Consider the following 22,091-nt stretch of genomic DNA (forward strand, 5'->3'; position numbering starts at 1 on the left):
TCATTTGTTTTGCAAGCAATGGCCTCCACCCATTTTGAAACATAATCCACAGCTAAAAGAATATATGTGTTTCCAAAAGAAACCAGAAAAGGTCCCATGAAGTCTATTCCCCAACAATCAAAAATTTCTAAAGTCAGAATAGGGGAAAGAGGCATCATGTCTCTTTTGCTAATGGATCCCAATTTTTGACAAGGCTCACAAGCCTTGCAAAAATTATAAGTATCCTTAAACATGGAAGGCCAGTAAAAACCGCTTTGCAAAATTTTTGAAACTGTTTTCTTTGCTGAAAAATGACCACCACATGCACCCATATGACAAAATCTCAAAACTGAAGAAAACTCATAATCAGGAATGCATCTTCAAATCAATTGGTCCGAACAATATTTAAAAAGATATGGATCATCAAAATAAAAGTGTCGTACCTCAGAGAGAAACCGACGCTTATCTTGAGTGGACCATTCAGAAGGCATTCTCTCAGTCACCAGATAATTGACTATGTCAGCATACCAGGGAGCTCTATCAACCACAAACAGCTGCTCATCCGGGAAACTATCATCAAGAGGAAGGCTGACATTTGAAGAAGGAGATGATGAGAATCTAGAGAGGTGGTCAGTTACCACGTTTTCAACTCATTTCTTGTCCTTAATGTTGATGTTGAACTCTTGAAGTAATAGAATCCAGCAAATCAAGCGTGGCTTTGCATCTTTCTTAGCCAACAAATACCACTTACTGTCTGAGATGGGATAAATGATACCCACTGCGAGTAGCTTAAGCATTTCCTCTTTCACAACTTCCTTCATGGTAGGATTGAGCCTACATTGAGCATCACGAACTGGTCTGGCATCGTCTTCAAGATGGATTCTGTGGGTACATACAGCGGCATCAATGCCTTTGATGTCAGCTATTGTCCAACCAATTGCGCCTCGATGCTTTCTTAATACTTCAATCAACTGAGCTTCATCCTTCTGATTTAGCTTTAAGTAAATCACCACCGGAAAAGTGCCTTCTTCAGGACCAAGGAACACATACTTTAAATCTTGAGGAAGTGGTTTCAGATCCAACTAGGGAACTTCCTCCTCTGAAGATTTAAGTATGTCTGGTGGTGGTAGAGCTTTAAACTGGGGCTTCCATCTTGCTCCCGCAAACTGTACTTCAAGTGGTAATGAAGAATCTGCAAAACAATCAAAAAAATCAAAGTCATCTTCATTGATATGATCAATTTTCTCATCAAGTAAAAATTCAGGTGTTTGAAAAATATAATCATCATCAGAGAATGGAGAAGTTGAGCAAATAAAATCTGTTGGTGTCAAACTCTCCACAGCATTCAAATCGCTTGTGTCATCAAAATGTGCTGACATATTGCAAGCGTTGAAAACGTTCAACTCAAGTGCCATGTTCCCAAAGGTAAGCTTCAAAACTCCACTTCTGCAATTGATCAATGCATTTGATGTAGCTAGAAATGGTCTTCCTAGGATGACAGGAGCTTGATAAATAGTGGAGACCGGCTGCTGCATGTCAAAAACCACAAAATCTACTGGGTAGTAGAATTTGTCCACCTAGACCAACACGTCCTCTACAATACCCCTCGGTACTTTAACTGATCTGTCAGCGAGCTGTAACATGATGGAGGTCTTTTTCAGCTCACCCAATCCCAACTGCTCATATACTGAGAACGGTAGCAAGTTCACACTACTCCCCAAATCAAGTAAAGCTCTCCCAATGTGTGATTCACCAATCATAATGGAAATGTTGGGAGAGCCAGGATCTCCAAACTTCTGAGGAGTCTCGCTCAATATCAATGCACTAACTTACTCCGTTAGGAAAGCTTTCTTCTTCACATTCAGCTTCCTCTTCACTGTGCACACGTCCTTCAAAAATTTTGCATATGAAGGCACTTGTTGTATGGCATCCAAGAGTGGAATATCGATCTTCACTTGCTTGAAAATCTCTTGAATCTCCGTGTGATATTTGTTCTTTTGGCCAGCTGCCAATCTCTGAGGATAGGGAACCACAAGTTGGTATCCCTTACCAGTCTCAACATCTGCACTCACAGGCTTCTTCAGCTCTGGTCTCACTACCTCTGGTTCTTTCTCAACTTCATCAGTCTCCGTTACATCTTCAGGTGTAGGACCAACTACCTGTGTGTCTATAGGCATCTCTGGTTGGGGAACTTCCTTCCCACTTCTCAAAGTAAGAACTGCCTTTGTTGTCTCAATAACATCCCCTGAGACATTATGCACTTGCTGTTGTTGCTGCCTGTATACTTGAGGATTAGGCTGAGGCTGTGCTGGAAATTTCCCCTTCTCTAGGGTACTCAAGGTTGTGCTCATCTTATTAATAGTGCCTCGCAACTCATTTATAGCTTAAGTGTTCTGATTATTTGTGGTGGCCTGAATCTGCATGAATTGCTGAAGTGTATTGGCCATCTGAGCCATACTGTCATCTAGAGTCTTCTTTGCAGATGATGAAGGCTGAGAACTCTGTGCAGCTACATGAGGCTGAAATCCAGGAGGAGCTACATAAGGATAGCTCTAAGGATTCTGATATGGTGGATACTGGTGCTGAGGAGCACCCTGATTAAATGGCTGCTGCTGAGGTGGTGGGGACCGACCAGGCTGATCATTTCTCCATGAGAAATTTGGGTGATTCCTCCACCCCGGATTATATGTGTTGGAGAAAGGCTGATTTTGTGCTCTATTAACCCAGTTAGCTGATTGCATCTGCTTAGACCCACCTTCTTGAAATACTGGCATAATCGGGCAGTCTTAGGTCTTATGGTTTGAATCAGCACATATAGAACATGCTCTACTACTTTCACAACCTTTACTTTTTCCATTTCCATTACCTCTAGTCTTCTAGTCAATGCAGCTATCTAAGCCTGAATATCGGTGTCTTCTTTAAGCTCATATCTACCCCCTCCAGAAATAGCCCTCAGTGGCTGTGTTGCTAATGGAACTCGATCAGTATGAGTGTTCCACTGTTGTGCGCTCTCAGCAAGGTAGTCAAAAAATGATAGTGCTTCATCAGGTTCCTTGCTGAAGAACTCCCCATTGCACATTGTTTGAACAAACTGCTTGCATTCTGGAGTAAGACCAGTGTAAAAATAGCTCACCAACCTCCAAGATTCAAAACCATGATGTGGACAAATGTTCACAAAATCTTTAAATTTTTCCCAACTGGCCTGAAAGGTCTCATCAGGTCTCTGATTGAACTGACTAATTTGCTCTTGCAAAAACTGAGTTCTCTGAAAAGGAAATTTTTTTTGTAAGAATTCACACTGCATATCAGACCAACTAGAAATAGAATTAGACCTCAAAGAATTAAACCAAATCTTCGCTTTATCCTTTAAAGAGAAAGGAAATAAATGAAGTCTAATAAATTCATCAGTAACAGCCCTAGTGATAAAAGTAGTGCAAGCCAACTCAAAATCTGTCAAGTGCTGGTAAGGACTCTCAAAATCCATCCCGTGGAACTGAGGTATCACTGACATCATGCCATGCTTAATAGAGAAATTAGATGCATTTTCAGGTAAAACAATGCATGAAGGTGTAGTGGTGCGAGTGGGTTGCAAATAATCCTTAAGAGTGCGTGGTGCAGGTGCAGCCATGTTTTCTGGTTCAATTTCAATTTCCTCACCTGACTCACTAATAGAAAAGACAGAAGAGCTATCTATCTCTAAACTGTGTATACTACTCTCAACACTCAATGTGACTCTAAGCAACCTATTTGAACTGTCCCTCACCCATGACATGAAACATCAGTTTAAAGAGCATAACAAAAATAACGAGTTTAAATTTAAGTTAAAATACTTTCCCCGGCAACGGCACCAAAAACTTGACTCACTCAAAAATGAGTAGCACTAACGTTATCCCAAGTGCAGGAGGATGTCGTGTAATAATTAGGAATAAATTCCTAGGTCGTCTCCTCAGGGAAAATTACTTAAAAATCAAACTCGTTGAAAAAGGTGAAACAAAGAGAAAATAAAATGATGGTATGTGCAATGGATGGAAAAGGGTACTAGTCATGGACTAGATTCATATTTTTAGATTTTGATTGTCGGATTGGAATGTAAAGGACTAATAGATTAAACTCAAAAATTAATAAAATTAAATTAAGAATTAAACTAAATTAGGAAGTAATTAATAAAACATGCATTGAAAATTGAAAAGCCCCAAATTCAATGTTCTAGGGTTCATCATTATAATCAATTCAAAAATTCTCAAATGAAACCACAGTAACTGTAATCACTACTAAAATGAAAGCTTAACGAAAGGATAAAAATAAATAACATGAATTAAATGAATAACAAATAAATTACTCAAACGTCTAAATCAAAATTCTCTAAAATAATTCAGAAACTCAAAACTGAAATGAAATAGCAAGTAGGGAATTGAAAAAATCAAGCCAGTTGAATGGAGATGAAGATTCGAAGTGGTGGAGGAGGCTAAGCTGCAGTGGCAATTGGACCACTCAAGGAGTTCTTTAATCTGCTGCAGTGTGAGTGAATGATCCAGTGGAAATTGTGTAGCTGCGTGAATGATCGATTGAATGAATCCTCCTCTCCGAATCTGAACGAAAAAAAAAAAAATTCTAAGTGTTTCTCTACTCAAAACCGAGTTTTCCAGCCCAAAAGTCGTCCTAAGATGTAAAGAAAACATATATATACTCTGACGGCGGAATAAACCCTGATCTGTAAAAATGCGATATTCGCTCGAGCGGAGTGTCGAGCAAACATCGAGCGTTCGACTCTGCCTAAGTTTGCTCGAGCGGCCTGTCGAGCGAACATTGAGCGTTCGACTCTGCCTGAAGTCGCTCGAGCGGCCAAATGCCTCCGCTCGAGCGATCTCTTTTCCCGCATCTCGCTCGAGCCCACTGTCGAGCGGAAGTCGAGCGTTTGAATCTGCCTGACTTCGCTCGAGCGGCGGCTTCTGGCCGCTCGAGCGAAATGTACCATAATCCATATTAATTGGCAGTTGATAAAATTAGAGCAGAAATTCATGCTTTTAATCAATTAAAATCACAACTTTGATTTATTCATTTTTCCATATAAAACCAATGATAAAGTAATGAAAGAATTAATATATGTTGGTTCCAAAAGCATTAAAAATGCAATAATTCAACTCAATCAACCACCAAATAGGAATATATTATGCCAAAAAGAAGTACTTTAGAGGTTATACAAAACACCCTACTCCCTACGGTTAATAATAAAATTATTTTTTTAAGGATTTGGAGAGCCGGAGTGCTATGACTGACCTTGACTTAAAAGTATTTTATTTTATTTTGAAGGAAGCACGAGGTTCAAAGATTTTATAAATAAACTTTATCTTTATTAAAATACTGAGATCATAAGAGAGAGTGTGTTGAAACATTTATTAAAATTTCTAAAAATCTGTGCCATAAAAATCATAACTTAAAATCTATGTACATGATCTAAGTCATTGTCACGCCTTCCTGGACTAAGTCTCGTCTTGCAGCTCTACCCACATAAATATTTAGACCCGGAGTGATTTTAAAACAAAAAACAACTAAAATGAGATGATGACTTATTAAGAAACTCGTTATAACGTAAACATACTTAACATAAAGTTTTTCGTAAAATATTTCATGTTGAACACTTAAAATTATGATTATTCATACGTATGTTTATGACATGCATGACTTATCTTAATTATCCTATTGACCCACACACAATTCTGTCTGCAGGGTTGTGCATCGAACCCATATCTCGCAATAGCAAGGGAAGCCGCTAATAGTATTCTAGCATACTGTGATGGACCACCTATAGACCCATGACTTGCACATCTATCCATAAATCGCATTAGTACCATACATATGAATGAGCATATTATTAATTGGTCTCATCTTATCTTATACTTGATTATAAGAAAAAATGGCTTTAATAATATATATATATATATATATATATATATATATAATTAGCGAACTTATGGTAATCTTAATTTATGATCAAGCTACTTACCTTGCAGCGTCAATCTAATATTTCTGGAATGAAATCGATCAAGTGAACTGGATAGAGAGAGAAAACGTGAGTAATGTTATGAGAGGAATGATGTAGTAATTGGTGTGGGGAACATAGTACAACGCTGTTCTGGACTAGGTATCTTGGGCTTTGTTGCTGCACTTATAGAGGTTTATGGTTTTTCCAATTAACATACAAAATTGAAGATATTTATAGAGAAATTTGGGAGAATGTTCTGACGAGTTTGAGTTGGACTTGATTAATACATGTGATATTGATAATAATTTGCTGAACACTCAGTCGTGATCACTTAAAAAGAGAGTTTAAATTTAAAAATATGATCTAGTAGTTCATTTAATGTAGTATTAGCAGTGACTAGGATTGTGTAGGGGATTTCTATTAGTGATGATTTTAAACTAAAATAAATTTCTAATAGCCAATTTTTAAATTCTAAAACGAGTTCAATTTGTTCAATAAATAATAAATGAAATTTAACCTAATATTAAGCCCAATTAAAACTCTTAATCGATCTCAATAATATATCGCTCTTTGGTTTATCCAATATAACCTATTAAATATAATTTAGGCCTAATAAAAATGATCAATATTCCGATCTTAGAATTATTTGACAGGGTTGTTACAAACTCCCCCTCATAAATACTTCATACTTGAAATTTGCTAGACCTTGAATAACTTAAATACTTATCCACCACATGCTTTCATCTCTTCACTCCTCAATCATATTATTTCCTTATGAACAAGATACCTTAAAAAACAAGGGTTAGTAAAAGCTAAAAATACTTATTACAGAGCAAGACATGCCTTAAGGAGACCTTGGCCTAGATTCTTTTTCATTTTCAATTTTCAAATTTCCTATTTTCCATGTAAAACGTTTTTTTTTTCAAAGAGTTTTCTTCTCTTTAATTTTGAAAACGCTACGGAATCTTTCAACCTAAGCTCTGATACCAACTATAACACCGCGCTCCTCATGATTAATAATAAAAAGCTATTCTTTTAAAGATCTAGAGAGCCAAAGTGGACATTGACTTAAAAATATATATATATTTTTTTATTTTGAATGAAACAACAAGTACAAAGATTTCATAAATAAAATTTATCTTTATTAAAATAACTAGATCATAAAAAAGAGTGCGCGGAAGTATTTATTAAAAATTTTCAAAATCTGTGCCATAAAAATCATAACTTAAAATCTCTGTATATGATTTATGACATTGTCGCGCCTCATTGGACTAAGTCTCGTCTTGTAGGTCTGTCTTCATAAATATTTAGACCTAGAGTGCTTTAAAAACATAAAACAATTAAAATGAGTCAATGACTCAATAAGAAACACATAATAACATAAATATACTTAACATAAGGTTTTTCATAAATATTTCATGTTGAGCACCTAAAATAATGATTATTCATGTGTATGCTTATGACATGAATGGCTTATTTTGACTTATCTTACTTATCATACTGACCACACACTTTATCCTATGTGCAAGGTTATGCACCGACCCTACATTCTACGGCCACAAAGGGAGCCATTAATAGTATTCTAGCATACTATGGTGGACCACCGATAGATCCATGACTTGCACATCTACCTATAAATCACATTGGTATTATACATCTGAATGACTATCTTATTAATTGGTCTGACCATATCTTATACTTGATCATAAGAAAGCTTATGTGTCTTATACAACGTGAGATGTATGAGATACATAATGCATACATAACTATAATATATTGAATGAAATATGATAAATGTTGTACTTGCAAATATCATGACATGCAGGATACATAAACATTGACTTCCAAAGAATTGGCTTTAATAATAATATATAACTAACTAACGTATAGTAATCCTAATTTATGATCAAACAACTTACCTCGCAATGTTAATTTAATATTTCCGACATGAAATCGATTACATGAACTAGAAAGAGAGAGAAAACGTCAGGGATGTCGTGAGATGAATGAGGTAGTCGACTATTGGTGTTGTGACTGTAGGACATGCACTGTGCTAGATTGAGTATCTTGGGTTCTGCCGCTATACTTATGGAGGTTTATGGTTTTTCCAAATAACACAAAAAATGAAGATATTTATAGAGAAATTTGGGAGAAGGTGCCAACAAATTTGAGTTGGACTCGATTAATACATGTAGTGACAATAATCTGCCGAACACTCAGTTGTGATCATCTAAGAAGAGAGTTTAAATTTAAAAGTATGATATAGTAGTTCATTCAATGTATGATTGACAATGACTAGGACTGCTTAGAGGACTTCAATTAGTGATAATTTTAATTGAAGCCACCAAAAGCAAAAGGCGATACCCATTTTTCTTGACAAATATGAAAATTACAGTCCAAAAAGAAATAGTCATTGGTTGGTTTCCTATTGAATTGAAGTTGGCATATATTCCTAGTAGATAGCCAATTCCCACATTCCCAGAGCAATTAGCACTGTAATGTGGTAGTGCAACCGGGTCACATCCTTCCATAACTGAACAACCCTTAGAAACCAGGTTAGGCCAAGTGCAAGGTAAGCTAACAACACAAAATCATAGAATGTCATCATAAGAGCCATCTTTCCAGGTAAATAATCGCCTTGTTTTCTCCACACATTCATTCTTTTGGTTATTGCACCTTGAGTTATGGATCACAAGACATAAAATAGAGATTGTACCTTCAGTTCTACTTATCAATTTTAGTAAGCTAGGAACAAAAGAGCAAGATGGACAGTTTTCAATAAAAAGTGCATACCATCTCTATAGAGAGTTTGCTACTAGATTTGATGTTGAACCTCTACTGGGAGGAATAATAATGGCACTTGGAGCTCTTTATGGAAATTGAAAGTACCAAATTCTGTGAAGATTTTTATCTAGAAAGCTTGTAGAGATGCCCTTTGCACCTTTTCAAATCTGTGTAAAATGAAGGTTGTTAAAGATGATATGTGTCCAATATGCAAAGCCTCTCTATAAATAATGGGACATGTACTTTGGAATTGTGTTGCCTTGCATGATGATTGGAGTCAAGGTTGTATTAGAATCCAAAAAATGTCATTCCAAAGTCATGTTTTGATAGAGATATGGAGCGAGTTGTCCCAAATTTTGAAGAAGACCAGAAGACTTGGAATAAGCTGTTGTGATAACAAGGTTGATATAGATGAAGAGAAATTTTGTCACTCATGGTAAAGGTTTTAATCACTCCAACACTTTAATCCACATAGCCAGGGAGGAGTTACAACTCTTTAAAAGCTCTCAAGAGAGGCATTCCTTACCAAGAGGCAGTGCTCGGCTATTGATACTTTGCTCATAGAAGAAACCTCCTAAGGCAACATATAAAGTAAATTGGGATGCAACCATTGATAAACCAAGAGGGCAGGGAAGGTATTGGAGTTATTATAAAGGATGCTAATGGACAAGCTTTAGGCACCCTTAGAGCATCTCAGGCTCTTTATGTTGAAGCTTTCCTTGCATAATCTTATGCAGTATAGATGGCTACGATTTTCTGTAATGGCATGGGTTTTAGAAAATTTATTCTTGAGAGAGATGCTCTTCAAGTTGTTAATTTTCTCAATAAGGAAGTGAAGGATTGGAGTCCAGTTGGCCTACTGCTTGAGGACAGTACAAGGCCAATGCTTAACTCATTTGCACAATGGTCTATTAATCACAGGAGGAGAGAAACCAATGATACAGCTCATAGACTAGCAAGGGATGCTCTACTATCAAGATGATATAACAAACATTGAAGATTTTCCTAATTTTATTCATTGTATTATTTTGCATGAATCTTTGTAAGTCTTTATGAGCAATAAAACATCTTGCTTTAAAAAAAGAAAAAGAGAAGTTAATTAAGTTAAATTTATTAAATGAACAATAATACATCTAATTAAATCCATAATTTTTATTTAAAACTAAAATTATTAAATGAAACGTAATATATAAGATCGTGTTATTAATTTTTACTTTTTAATTTTAACAAATTTGATACATCTTTAAAACATTTACATAAATTTTAAATTTTTTAACTAAAAAATAATTAAAATATTTTATAAAGACTTCAAACAAGGCAACAAAAACTCTCTCCCTCTATATAAATATAGATATATATATATATATATATTATTAATTAGACTTTTTCGTTGTGCTTTTTTATATCACAATAAGTTAATAATAAGGATAATGCTACTGGTGGTTGCTGATTTTTTTTTTAATTTATTTAATGATTACGAAAGTGTTTTTAAATAATATTGTGAATTTTTAAAAAAAAATTATTTAAAAATAAAATATATATAATAAGTAAATAAAATTTTAAAAACAAAAGCCTAATCTGTAACAACTTTGGTAGGTAGCAGTAGGATACTAGGAGGACTCTAATAACAATCATACGGGGATATTTCCCACTCCCATCAGAACTAGAATTCTCCACGACCTGGCGCATCCAAAACACTACTATATATGCATGTCCGTAATGCTTTTTATGGTCATCAAACTCCACGCACAGTTACTTCGCAGCCTTCTCCTCTTCTCTTCTCATCAGTCAAAATCTGGTCCTGTCGAGCTGCCATCTCCAGGTTGGTTTCCGAACTTCTTTTGTGTTTTTTTTTTCCCCTCTAATTTCCTCCCTTCCATGCCTTTACTGGCAATATTTCTAGACCAGAAAATCATGATGTAATATTATATTCTCCAGTATTTCTGTGTCCTTCTCCCATGGACCCTATTTTTCCGGGTTACATGTGTTGTAATTTTGTTAGCATTAGATCCCCTAATATTTCACTTATGGAAAGTGATGAAATCCTTACCAGGAGTCGCCATTATTCTCAGCTAGCTATATATATTTCTCAACTTTGCCTTTTGATGTTTTGATCAGAGGAAAATTGTGCTATATATATTTCTGTTTTTTTTTTTTTTTTTTTCATTTGAATCATATTCACTCTCACTCTAGTTTGCAAGTTTTACCTGCATTTTTGAAAAATCCGTAGGTACAGATATCATGTGGTCCTCGCTTCCTACAGATTTGGTGGATTCCATTGAAGAGAGTCTTGTCCTGTATATTGACAAAGTTAGACTCCGTTGTGTTTGCTCTTCGTGGCGTTCTCACCTTCCAAAACTATCAAACCACTCAGTCGGTCCATGGTTGTTGCTACCTGATAATCTTGGAAGCAAGACATGTGGATTCTGGAACCCACTGGAGAAGAATGTCTACAAACTAGATTTGCCTGAGGCTGGAGATCAGATACTTTTTAAGGGATCAGACCATGGCTGGGTTGTGATTCATGACAATAAGGATGTAATATATGCACTAAATCCACTTACAGGAGCCAGAGTTTGGCTTCCTCCAAGGTCCAAGTTTCCTGATATAAGAGAGTATGATGCTCATAATCAAGACAATGAGTATCAAATTTGGGAGGGCATTCTCGCAGGATATAATTTCACTGAATATTATTCCTTGGGTGCAAGTCATGTCAGGAACGGTCTCCTACAAAAAGTTGTATTTTCTTCGAGTCCTGCTTGCAGTGATTTTGTGGCAGTGGCTATCTTTGGTGAATTTGCAAAACTAGCCTACTGTAAATGGGGAGACGACAAGTGGTCATTTCTTGATGAAGACGTCTTTCTTATGGAAGATCTTTTATTTCACGGAGGCCAGTTGTATGGAGTTCAACATCAGGGACGGCTGGTAGTTCTTGACAATATTATGAATGTAGGTTCTAATTCATGTCCGAAGCCAAAGTTTAAAGAAATTGTACCTAAACCTACGAGAATGTTGCTCGACAAGTTATATTTGTATTGGTCTTCTAGTGGGCTAATAATGGTCCGAAGGGACATAGAATATGACGGCGTCGATGGGTACGACGAATATGGCGACCAGATAATCACAATTGAGACTGTTGGTTTCGAGATTTTCAAACTCGACACAATTGCTCAAACATGGTGTGAGGTTAAAAGCATAGGAGATGATGTATTGTTCTTGGGATCGAATTCCACTATATCCTTTTCAGCTCTCGATTTTCCGAGCTATAAGAGAAATTGTATATATTTTTCTGACACCCAACTAAACTTCAAAATCAAGGGAACCGGAAGGGATTTGGATGTAGGTGCATTTAGCTTGGACGAAGAAAAGTTTGAGCACTTTGGAGCTTATGTAGGTGACTCAAAATCTGTTTGGCCATATCCAATTTGGGTTGTGCCCAATCCTTTTAATTGATCTACTTTTTTGGTTATATTCAGGGCTACATATTTTAAGATTGTCAGCTTTTTGTTTCCACAATATTGGATCAAACAGACTTTAGATTTTTGTCTTTTAGCTTTGATTTCAATTTTCGTTGCTTAATTATATGCGCCTAAAAAAAAAGTACAATAATATTCGATTTAAAAATCGGATTTGGTTATTGGACGGCTAGTCCGGATGCGCATCTCTAATTTTATAATATACTTGCTTTGAAAAAAAAAACTCATATTATGAGTTACCATGTATATTTAGAATTCATTTGATTGTAATTTGTTGATCTATCTCTTCCTAAAATGTTAATGGACGCTACTACGTCCACATAGGTAAAAAGATTTTCTTTTTTCTTTTTTATATATATTTTAATATATTTAAATATTTATTCTTTTAAAAAATCACAACATCATTTAAAAACACTTTTTTAATCACTAAGTAAAAAAATATATATTAAAAAAAATAAAAAAGTACAATCGGTGGAGCATTATCCAATGTTAATTACCTAGTGAGTTGTATAACTCCCTCGTGCTAAAACCCCATATCTTGCTAACTTCATGCATGATCTATACACCTCCGTCGTCCTAAAATAACCCTTCTCATGCTGACCTTTTGATTTGCATATCTCGATCCCTTATGCACCTCACTACAACAAATAGAAGCTTTAGCCACGAGTTCTTTTTTCGCTGTACGTATATGATCGTGGCAAATGGTGGGTTGATGACACGAAAAATGTTTGTGAAAAAACAACAAACCTTTTGCCACCAGATAAATCTAGCAAGTAAAACATCGTGGGAGCAAACATATTGCAGCAAGAAACTCATTTTTTGCGGCGAACTCTGTCGCTGCATTAAAAATTAAATCTTTTAGCATGTTCGTTTTGCGGCCAAAAAATGTTTATTTGCCGCTACATTTTATCGCCGTAAATAAACTTAGAAATATTAAATTTTGTGGAAAGTATTTTGCGGCGATGAGGTTTCAGAATTTGCGGCGATATTGGCTGGCCACAAATAATTTTTAAATATTCTTTCCCCCTCTCTTTTTTCCAAACCCGATACTTCCCCCCCCCCCCCCCTTCTCCTCTCTCTCTCTTTCTGTGCGACTCCCCCCCGACTCACCTTCTGTTCCTCACAACTCACAAGTCCAATCCGTTCGAATCTTATTTCCTCACAATTTCGCAAACCTTAGGTCCTTACCCTCGGTTACTTGCACTCGACTCCCTCTTTCTATTATCACCGTACTGCTTGAGGAGGGAATTTTAATTTTCTTTTATTCTTCAGGCGCCATGTCGAGCTTTTCGTGCTGTCCGCCGTTCGATTCGAGTCATACGGCGTCTTGTGGAGCTTTCAAGTTTCAAGCTGACCTTTCCTCCCGGGGGCTCTTCTCATCCACCGTCATTTCCTCAACTCCGGTAATGTCTCTTTCATCTCCTCTCTCTGTTTAAACCTTTTAAACCTTGCCATTGTCTCTATTCTTCTGTTTGGTTTTTGATAAATTTTGAGGTAAAGTTGTTGAATTATTAATGTCTGTAGTTTGGCTGTCGACGTGTCTTACTCCTATGTCTTGAAACGCAAATGGAAATCTTGATGTTTCTCTGGAACCAAATAGGCCATTTAGGGTTCAATGTTGATTTATTATATACGCGCAAATGGGTGTATTTTATGTATTTAAATTACTGGTGATTCATGCGTAAAACGAATCCATTAGAGACGTGATTTATTGTTGTGACTTCCTTTTATTTTATTTTATTATTGGTGTCCTGTTAGACCTATGGCCTCTGTTTGACCTGGTTTTATGATAACGAGAATGTTAGATATTGGATGTAGGCTTCTGGATGAATTAGATATTGGTTATTGTCCGTGAATTAGAAAGGGCATAACAAGGAGTTAAAAGAGTCTGAACATGCAAGAATTAGTTTTCTTTCCTTAAATTACCAATAGGCATAAGAAATTTTCAGGATACTCGGTCGTCCGAACTTAACATGGCCCTTTTATTGCTCACTCACAAGGCGGGTTCTTTGTACTCAGCTTTTGGTAATATGTTTGCATTAGTTTGATCTTCTTTGTTTTTATTCGTCTGAAATTTGGGTAGAGGAAAGATAAATAGAAGGATACCGAAGCCGTGGTCGCTTACCTATTTTTTGAGATACCTTTGTAAGAAATACCTAATTAGAGCTTACCCTTTCTTTTCAATTTATAGTTTTGATTGTTACAGTTTCGTAATTGAAGATATTTCTTCTCCCGTGGTAGTTGTATGTTTGTTTTGTTTTATTTGGCTCGTGTTTGGTCTGTTTCAACACTCATGGATGCTCTGTTTCATAATTTTGTATTTTTATTACAGTTTCAAATTTCTTAAAAATTGTTATGTTTCTTGCATAGCATCGTGTTGGATGATTAGAGTTTGGTAGAGAGACTCATCCTATGTTGATTATAGTTCTACTGGTCCATGGTAAGGTAGTTCTTTGTCACTATTCATTGTCTTTGCCTTGGCCTGTCTAGTCATTCTTCAAGTGAATTTAGTGTTCCAATATTATTGCTTGGAGCTTGGAACAATGGCATTATAAGATTCTTGCTTGCTTCTGCACTGGTTTTTAGTGTTCCAATATTATTGCTTGGAGCTTGGAAAAATGGCATTATAAGATTCTGGCTTGCTTCTGCACTGGTTTTAGGTTGATTTTATCAGTATAATTTGTCTTGAAAATTGCAGGTTCATGTACACTTCGAAATTGGTGTTACCATGGGTGTGATAACTTGCCTAGGCCATATTGCTGCTGATAGTGCACACAGTTATTGTCTCTGTTGTGTATCCTTCACAATTATTGCATATCCTTGTGCAGATAATTGGAGCATGTCTTGTGACTAAAAGTGGATCCCACGTTCAGGCTCATGCCTCTTTAATACTGTTAGCCTTAATCAACAAAGTATGTGGTTATATTAGTTTTCTTCTACTATTGGAAAATGCAATGTCAACAGAAAAGAAATTAATGTGCTCGTTTAATTTGCATGCTAACAAAAATTACCAGAAAATTTGCAGAAAAAGAGATTAGTGACTGCATGTGAAGATTGTCAACATTAAAGTTGCTCTTTCGGTTGTTGACTGCAGCTGTTACTGTTAGGATTTACTATTAGATTGGTTTGAGTTGTTTTTGGATTTGTTTATATATATATATATATATTCTACGTGCACTTGTAAGAGTTTATTGTTGGACTTGTCATCATTTATAATGTCTACAGCCATGTTTTTTAATAGCTTGACTTGTTGGGGTTGACATGCTTATATACTTCCTGCATCTTTTCTTGATTTCACTGACTTTATTAACATTAATTTTCGAGAAATGATATTTGCAGTCGTGCTTGTGTAAGCGGCGTGCAGTCGCTTTGAAAAAAATAAATTAATATAGGGTTCATATGAAAAAAAAAACTAACTTTTTAATCGTGGACTCCACTCTTTTTCAAAACGATTGCGCGGCGTTTGCAATTCTGTGACTATATGTAGTATTGCTCTTAATTTTCACATTAACAATGTAGCTGCAGTTGTAACAGACAGGAGTAATGAATTCATCCTTGAGCGTGATCCTATATTGGTCTATATATATATATATATATATATGCTTTATATCCTTTATTAACGAGGGAATTGATGGGGCAAAAGTCTCGATTATTATAGTCTACTAGGTGGCTTTGCCTGTTGCTTTTGTTCCTTAGCAAGTATATATTGTCACACATTCAACCCATGGCCTTATCTCATTCCCAAAACTTCAAGAGATAAAAGGCCGCATACGTACCCTCTAATGGAGAAAGGATGCAAGTCCACGTAAATGAAGAAATCGTTATTAGTGATTGAAGCATAAAACCTGCGCGCGGGCAAAGCCCACATGATTTCTAGTCATGCCCGATAACCACTCCGGCACGCCCATCTTCTTGTGGTTTTTCTTACTTAATGAAATCAGTGCAGAAATTCTGTAATTTTTAGAAAGAGAAGGTATATGAAAAGCTCGATAAATCCAAAAAGTCATTGGCCAATCAAGGAAAAGGTGATTTTCTTTGTTTTTTGTTTTATTTTATTTTATTTTTTCGCCTCTCTTGCTTCTTGTAAATTTTCTTGAAATATCGAACTAAAATATTACGCAAGAGAGATTGACTTAGGCCTCCTCATTGTTCTTTATACGTCGATCGAGATTCACCATTATTCGTCTGATGGATGTCTTTCACGGTTTCATTGTCAGTAGGGGTGGTGGCCCATCCACGAGGGTAATATTGGTCAATTGATATTTCTCACTCCCTTCAGAACTAGAATTCTTCAATGTTAGAATGCACGAAGGGTAGAGGCACGAAAAGCACGAAATTCTGAAAACTCATTTTATCCTTAAGAAAAGAATCCCTTTGCACACTAATTAAAATCTAGGAAAGTCGGTGGGAAGCTTTTGTCTCCAACTACATGTTATTGATAATAAGGCAGATGATCATTTTCTTGTTATGTCTTCCTGTGCGCATGCATGACTTTTATTCAATAGTGTAAATTTTTCTTCATGCATGACCTTTATTCAATAGTGTAAAGTTTTAAGAAAAATTTGAGGTTGTGCATAAAAATGATTTGTTTAAAGGGAAAAAAAAAACACTGTAAATCTTGACCATGTCTGCTGCTCTACATTTTTTTTATCAAATTTTTTTAAATTGTAGAAGGCTAAAGCATACACATATAAATTAAGATAAAATGAATGCTACCAATTTGGTTAAAAATCACTAAGTAAACATACAAATCAAGATAAAATGCAAAGAGTGCTTTCACCAAATTCAATCAGTTACCAAATGGAAAAAAATGATGAAGAGAACCTTAAGAAAGGGCTAGAGAAGGTACTGAGGATATTGGTAGATACCGAAGCTGAAGAAATAGAAACCCAGCAGCTGAAGAAAAAGGAACCATAACTACAAAGGAAAGACCTTAAATGTGAAAAAAGCTAGTTCACATGATTTTGAGAAGTTCGTAAAAGAGGAAAGTTCAAGGTGGTTGAAAGGGCTTTCAACTCCACTATATTCGGCACATCAAATGAGGTGCTGCAGGATGGGGGTTGACCCAAAGAAATCAGTAATGAGCCAGATGGGGGAGACATGGGAGGTAGAGGGGCATTTCGTGGCAGACACAAGTGTCTTTCCAATAGCTTTAGGTTAAAAGAGATTTTAATTTTATTGTTTTTTATTTTTTATTTTATTTTTCCTGTACTTATCCGTTTGGCACAATTCGTGCAATCCAGGGGGCTTCCCTGTAGTAGCTATATATCTATATGATCCAGTTTTTTCTTTTTTTTTTATATTTATTTTTCAGAAGAACCAGAAAATTATGATACATTATCTCTAATTTTTTCGTGTCCTTCTCCCATGGCCTCTCATATGATTCTATGTTGAAAGAATTTTAATAGAAGTACTTGGGTAATAACATGAGGTTGGAAAGAGAACTGCTACACAGCAGCCACATACCCAATACACCAGTGTAAAATAACAGAGGGTAAAATAGTAAATTCACATTTTTTAATAGTGCGCAAAATGTGAGGCTGCTGTGTAGATTTATTCGGTTGGAAATCCCTCAAAGGCTTCTTCCAAAAATTTCATTCTTGATTCTTGGATTTCAGTCATTTTATTGTTCACAATTCTTTAAATCCTTGATTCAAGTTTCTTTGTGTGAGTTGTTACTAGGCAAGATACTTAACATATTGAAAACTTTTTTCTCTCTCTACAAATCATGTCATTATTTCCACAAATTAAAAAGAGAACATGACGGGCAAGTACAAGTGTGTCCATTGCCAACATGTAACTTCTTTTGAGACACTTCACGGACTCAATAGTCACTCTGAAGTTATTCATCGAAAGTTTAAAATACCGTGTAAAGTTTGTGGAAACCGTTTTGAAAGTAAATGTAAGCTCACTTTCCACCAGATGGAGTATCATATTCTGGTTCGGCAGAAGGTAAAAACCAATTCTAATTTATCGTTTGTTTACAGTTTTTTCCTTAATTTATTGAAAACGTAGTTAAGCTTTTTCTTTACTTTTAATGAGCAATAAACTTATAGTTAACGATTTCTTTGTTGCTAAAGGAGGGTAAACGTTCCGTACTAGACAAAGAGCGTATTAAGGAAGGTGACACAAATCAAGAATAACTGTCAAGATCACAAGAGTTCTAGAAATATCTTCTACAGCAATATCCTAGCCAGATGTAATAGCTGTATATTTCCTTAGATAGAATCTCTGTTATAATTTATCGTTTCAGTTTTTGTTTTGTTCTGAGAGTGTGTAAGCGGTGGTGCTGGAGAAAGCACGAAATTTCAGCTTGTTGGGGCACTACTACTGTGAATTGTCAATTAATGAGTCATTTTGTTATTGTGCCCTGAAGCATGCACTTTCAGCTGGAAGATTGCATGCAGAATGGGACTTAAGACGTGGAGCTGGCAGCATTAATGAAATAAGACCGTGCAGACAAAGTTACCTTTTTTTTTTACCTCTCTATAATTTAATTTTGTTTTGTTTTATTTTTGTCCTTCATGATGCATGGTTGTTTTTTTTTTTTTTTTGGGAAGAGGCCATCATATTTAAGCAACGAAAATTGAATTCATGAGAGCTCAGAAATTACAAACTACAAATTGAAAACTAAAGTCTCTAGTTTGTGGAAATAAAAAAATAATCTCAAAATATGTAGACCTAAAAAACTAAAAAGAAAAAAGAATGCTCAATCCCAAGAACAGCAGATCATTTCCCAAGCTTTTAACCTCACGTGACCATGTTTGAGCAATTGTGTCGAGTTTGAAAATCTCAAAACCAACAGTCTCAAATGTGATTATCTTGTCCCCATATTCATCTTACTCATCGACGTAGTCATCTTTCATGTCCCTTCGGACCAACATTAGCCCACTAGAAGTCCAAAACAAATAAATATAACTTGTCGTGCAAGAATCTCCTTGGTCTAGGTACAATTACATATATATATATATATAACAAAACTTAGAACTTCATTAATCAATGGATGATTACAGACATAAATCAAACCACAAGATTTAAGATAAACAGTCCAGAATACAATCCCACCACATATTGATACTCTCAACATTTCTTGCATATTGAGAAAAGAGAATAAGTAGCCATATTAGCTTCCCTACAGACATGTATAAATTAAAAAACATTCCCCAAAACAAGATGATAACTATTTAATCTCAGAATAAAGATCACCAAACATTGAGTTTGTCATACTATTTTGTTCCAGTGCCTCAATTGCCAGTAGACAGTCACTTTCCACTTGAATCTTGTTTATTCCCATACCTGCACAAAATTGGAGACCACGTAAGTGAGCTAACAGCTCTATGTGCTCAATCATCAACATCCATTTCTGATGTGCTTGCTGCTAGTAAGACTCTTCCCGAGCTATCTCTCAATATTGCACTTGTCCCTGTTTTACCAAGCTCTGAAAAAACTGCTCCATCAACATTTAACTTCAGCATTTATGGTTGCAAGACCTTCCATTTATAAAAGTCTTGCACTTAAATGGTTTGCTTATGAGCAACTTTGTAACTCTTAAGTTGTTCAGCAACTTGGTAAGGAGAAATGACAACCTATTCATGAATAAATTTATTCCTCCTATACCAAACCCCCAAGCCAAAGTAAAGAAAGTAGACAAGCTATCATATCATTTGTCTTTACAGAAATTAAGAGCCACCTCAAAGACATTCAAAGAATTATCAATAACAGGTGCAGGTAAAAATTCTTTCCATGTTCTCTGAAGCTGCTTGCAGCTCACCAAAGCATCATAAATTCCTTGTCCATCATTACATAAGCTACAAATCCCATCATTTGGAACATGCTTTAATAATAGATTTACCTTTGTAGGCAACCCATCCTTACAAGCATGTTATGCAACTATTTTTTATCTTGTTAGGAACTGGCATTTTCTAAATATGTTTCCAAACCACTCTTTGAACACTTGCAAATGAAGACTTGGCTTCTTGAGAGCCCTACTAGTCCAGAATAAATTTATAATAGCTTTTAACACTGAATAAGCCATTTCTTTCATAGCCCCCAACTCTCTTATATGCACTATTCCCAACACAGAGTTATTTTCAGAATGTCCTCCACAACACTTGGATTAAAGAGAGCTCTAAGTTTTCCCACATCCCAAGTTCTAGAAGTCTCAAAAAAAAGAGAACTCACGTAACTAGCCTGTTACTCTCACTAACTACAATCCCTTCCTTCATCGGTGAATTATAACCCAGAATCCATTTATCAAACCAAATGTTAACAAAATTTCCATCCCCTATCCTCCATCTACACCCATCCACAACCCTTCCTTCCCAAATCCCTCTCCAAGTATAAGATGGAGACCTACCCACTAGCTGCCAAGAAGTTTGAGCCTAAGAAATACTTAGCTTTAAGCAACCTCTGCAGGAAAGAATTCCCATATTGAAATAAGCTCCACCCTTGTTTAGCTAGCATTGCCAAATTAAAAACTCTCAACTTCTTGAATCCCATACCACCCCACAACTTTCTGGCATACATTTTGTTCCAACTTAGCCAATGTATTCTCCTCTCATTTTTCTTTTGCCTCCACCAAAACCGAGCCATCATACCTTCTAAATCATCACACAAGCTTGAGGGAAGAAGAAAATAACTCATGGAGTATGAAGGTATAGAGAGAGCAATAGCCTTTAACAAAACTTCCTTACCCCCCTGTGAAAGCAACTTTTCCTTCCAAGTTTGCAATTTTCGCCAAACTCTTTGTTATATAGAATGAAAGGCTTGAGCTCTAGACCTTCCTATGACTGGTGGAAGACCAAGGTACTTCTCATACTGCTGTATGTAAGAATTTTCCCACAAATTTTTTATCTCCTCTTGGGCCCCCTAGACACATTGCCACTAAACACCATAGCTGTTTTTTCATAATTAATATGTTGACCTGAAACAACTTCATGCTTCTCTAAAAGTGCTTGAACCCTCTTATTTTCCTCTATCTCGGCCTTATAGAAAACCAAACTATCATTTGCAAAAGCAGATGAGTAATATTCGGGGCCCCTCTACAAATTTTTATACCTGAAATTTACTTTCTCAACCCAGCATCCCTCAATAAAGTAGTAAACCCCTTAGAACACAGAAGAAATAGATAAGCAGACAATGGATCCCCTTGTCTAAGTCCTCTAGATGGTATAATAGGCCCCTTAGGCTCACCATTAATAAGCACAGAAAAAGACACATAGCTGACACACAAAGCCCACACTCCTGAATCATACCCACTACATTCGTCATATTCAAATGAGCACTACTCCTCCCCCATTGCTCTTTTATAATAGCTTCAAAATCCTTATTTCCCACCCACATTTCCTCAAATTGAAAAGGCTTTTTTGTTCTAGGAACCTTAGTGTTACCCTCCAACTCAACCCAAATGGGTAAATGATCCTAGTATGCCATAAACCCATGATAAACTTTTGCATTTGGATAAGAGTTCCACCAAGCTAAATTGGCAAGAAACCTATCAAGTCTTTCACTAACACAGTGATTTCCTTCTCTAATATTTGACCATGTAAATTTATATCCATTAAACCCCATATCACGCAACCCACACTCCTCAATAACATCTCGAAAAGTAACAAGTTGTCTCTCAGTCTAGGATTCCCCCCCCCCCCCCCCCCCCTTTTTCTATTTTTTTATGATGGAACATGATTTCATTTAGATCCACCATAACTAACCAAGCCTCCCCATTCGACCTACACAAACCCTTGAGATGCTCCCAGGTCCTATAATGTAAATGTGTCTCAGGAAATCCATTCTTAAGAAGATCTAATTTTATATATAGTTATGTTTTTATGAATTTTTAATCTTTTTTTATTTTACGTAAATGTGTCACA

The 22,091-nt window shown here is 35.9% G+C and overlaps 1 protein-coding gene and 1 long non-coding RNA gene across 3 annotated transcripts; both read left to right on the forward strand.

Moving 5' to 3' along the window:
* The first annotated feature begins 10,465 nt into the window (after positions 1-10,465).
* LOC122312707 (F-box protein SKIP23-like) lies at positions 10,466-12,215 on the forward strand. Its single transcript, XM_043127371.1, has 3 exons — positions 10,466-10,568; positions 10,685-10,743; positions 10,940-12,215. Exons 1-3 carry the CDS (start codon positions 10,466-10,468, stop codon positions 12,197-12,199), a joined length of 1,422 nt encoding a protein of 473 aa, XP_042983305.1. The 3' UTR covers positions 12,200-12,215.
* A 1,056-nt stretch (positions 12,216-13,271) lies between these two features.
* On the forward strand, positions 13,272-15,514 carry LOC122313027. 2 transcript variants are annotated; one of them, XR_006243261.1, is made up of 3 exons: positions 13,272-13,402; positions 13,495-13,625; positions 14,921-15,514. It is a non-coding gene; the product is annotated as an uncharacterized LOC122313027 (long non-coding RNA). The 2 variants fall into 2 exon arrangements; XR_006243262.1 differs by having other exon boundaries at positions 15,051-15,514.
* Positions 15,515-22,091: the final 6,577 nt, after the last annotated feature.

This window comes from Carya illinoinensis, chromosome 6, assembly GCF_018687715.1.
Source record: "Carya illinoinensis cultivar Pawnee chromosome 6, C.illinoinensisPawnee_v1, whole genome shotgun sequence".
NCBI lineage: Eukaryota > Viridiplantae > Streptophyta > Magnoliopsida > Fagales > Juglandaceae > Carya > Carya illinoinensis.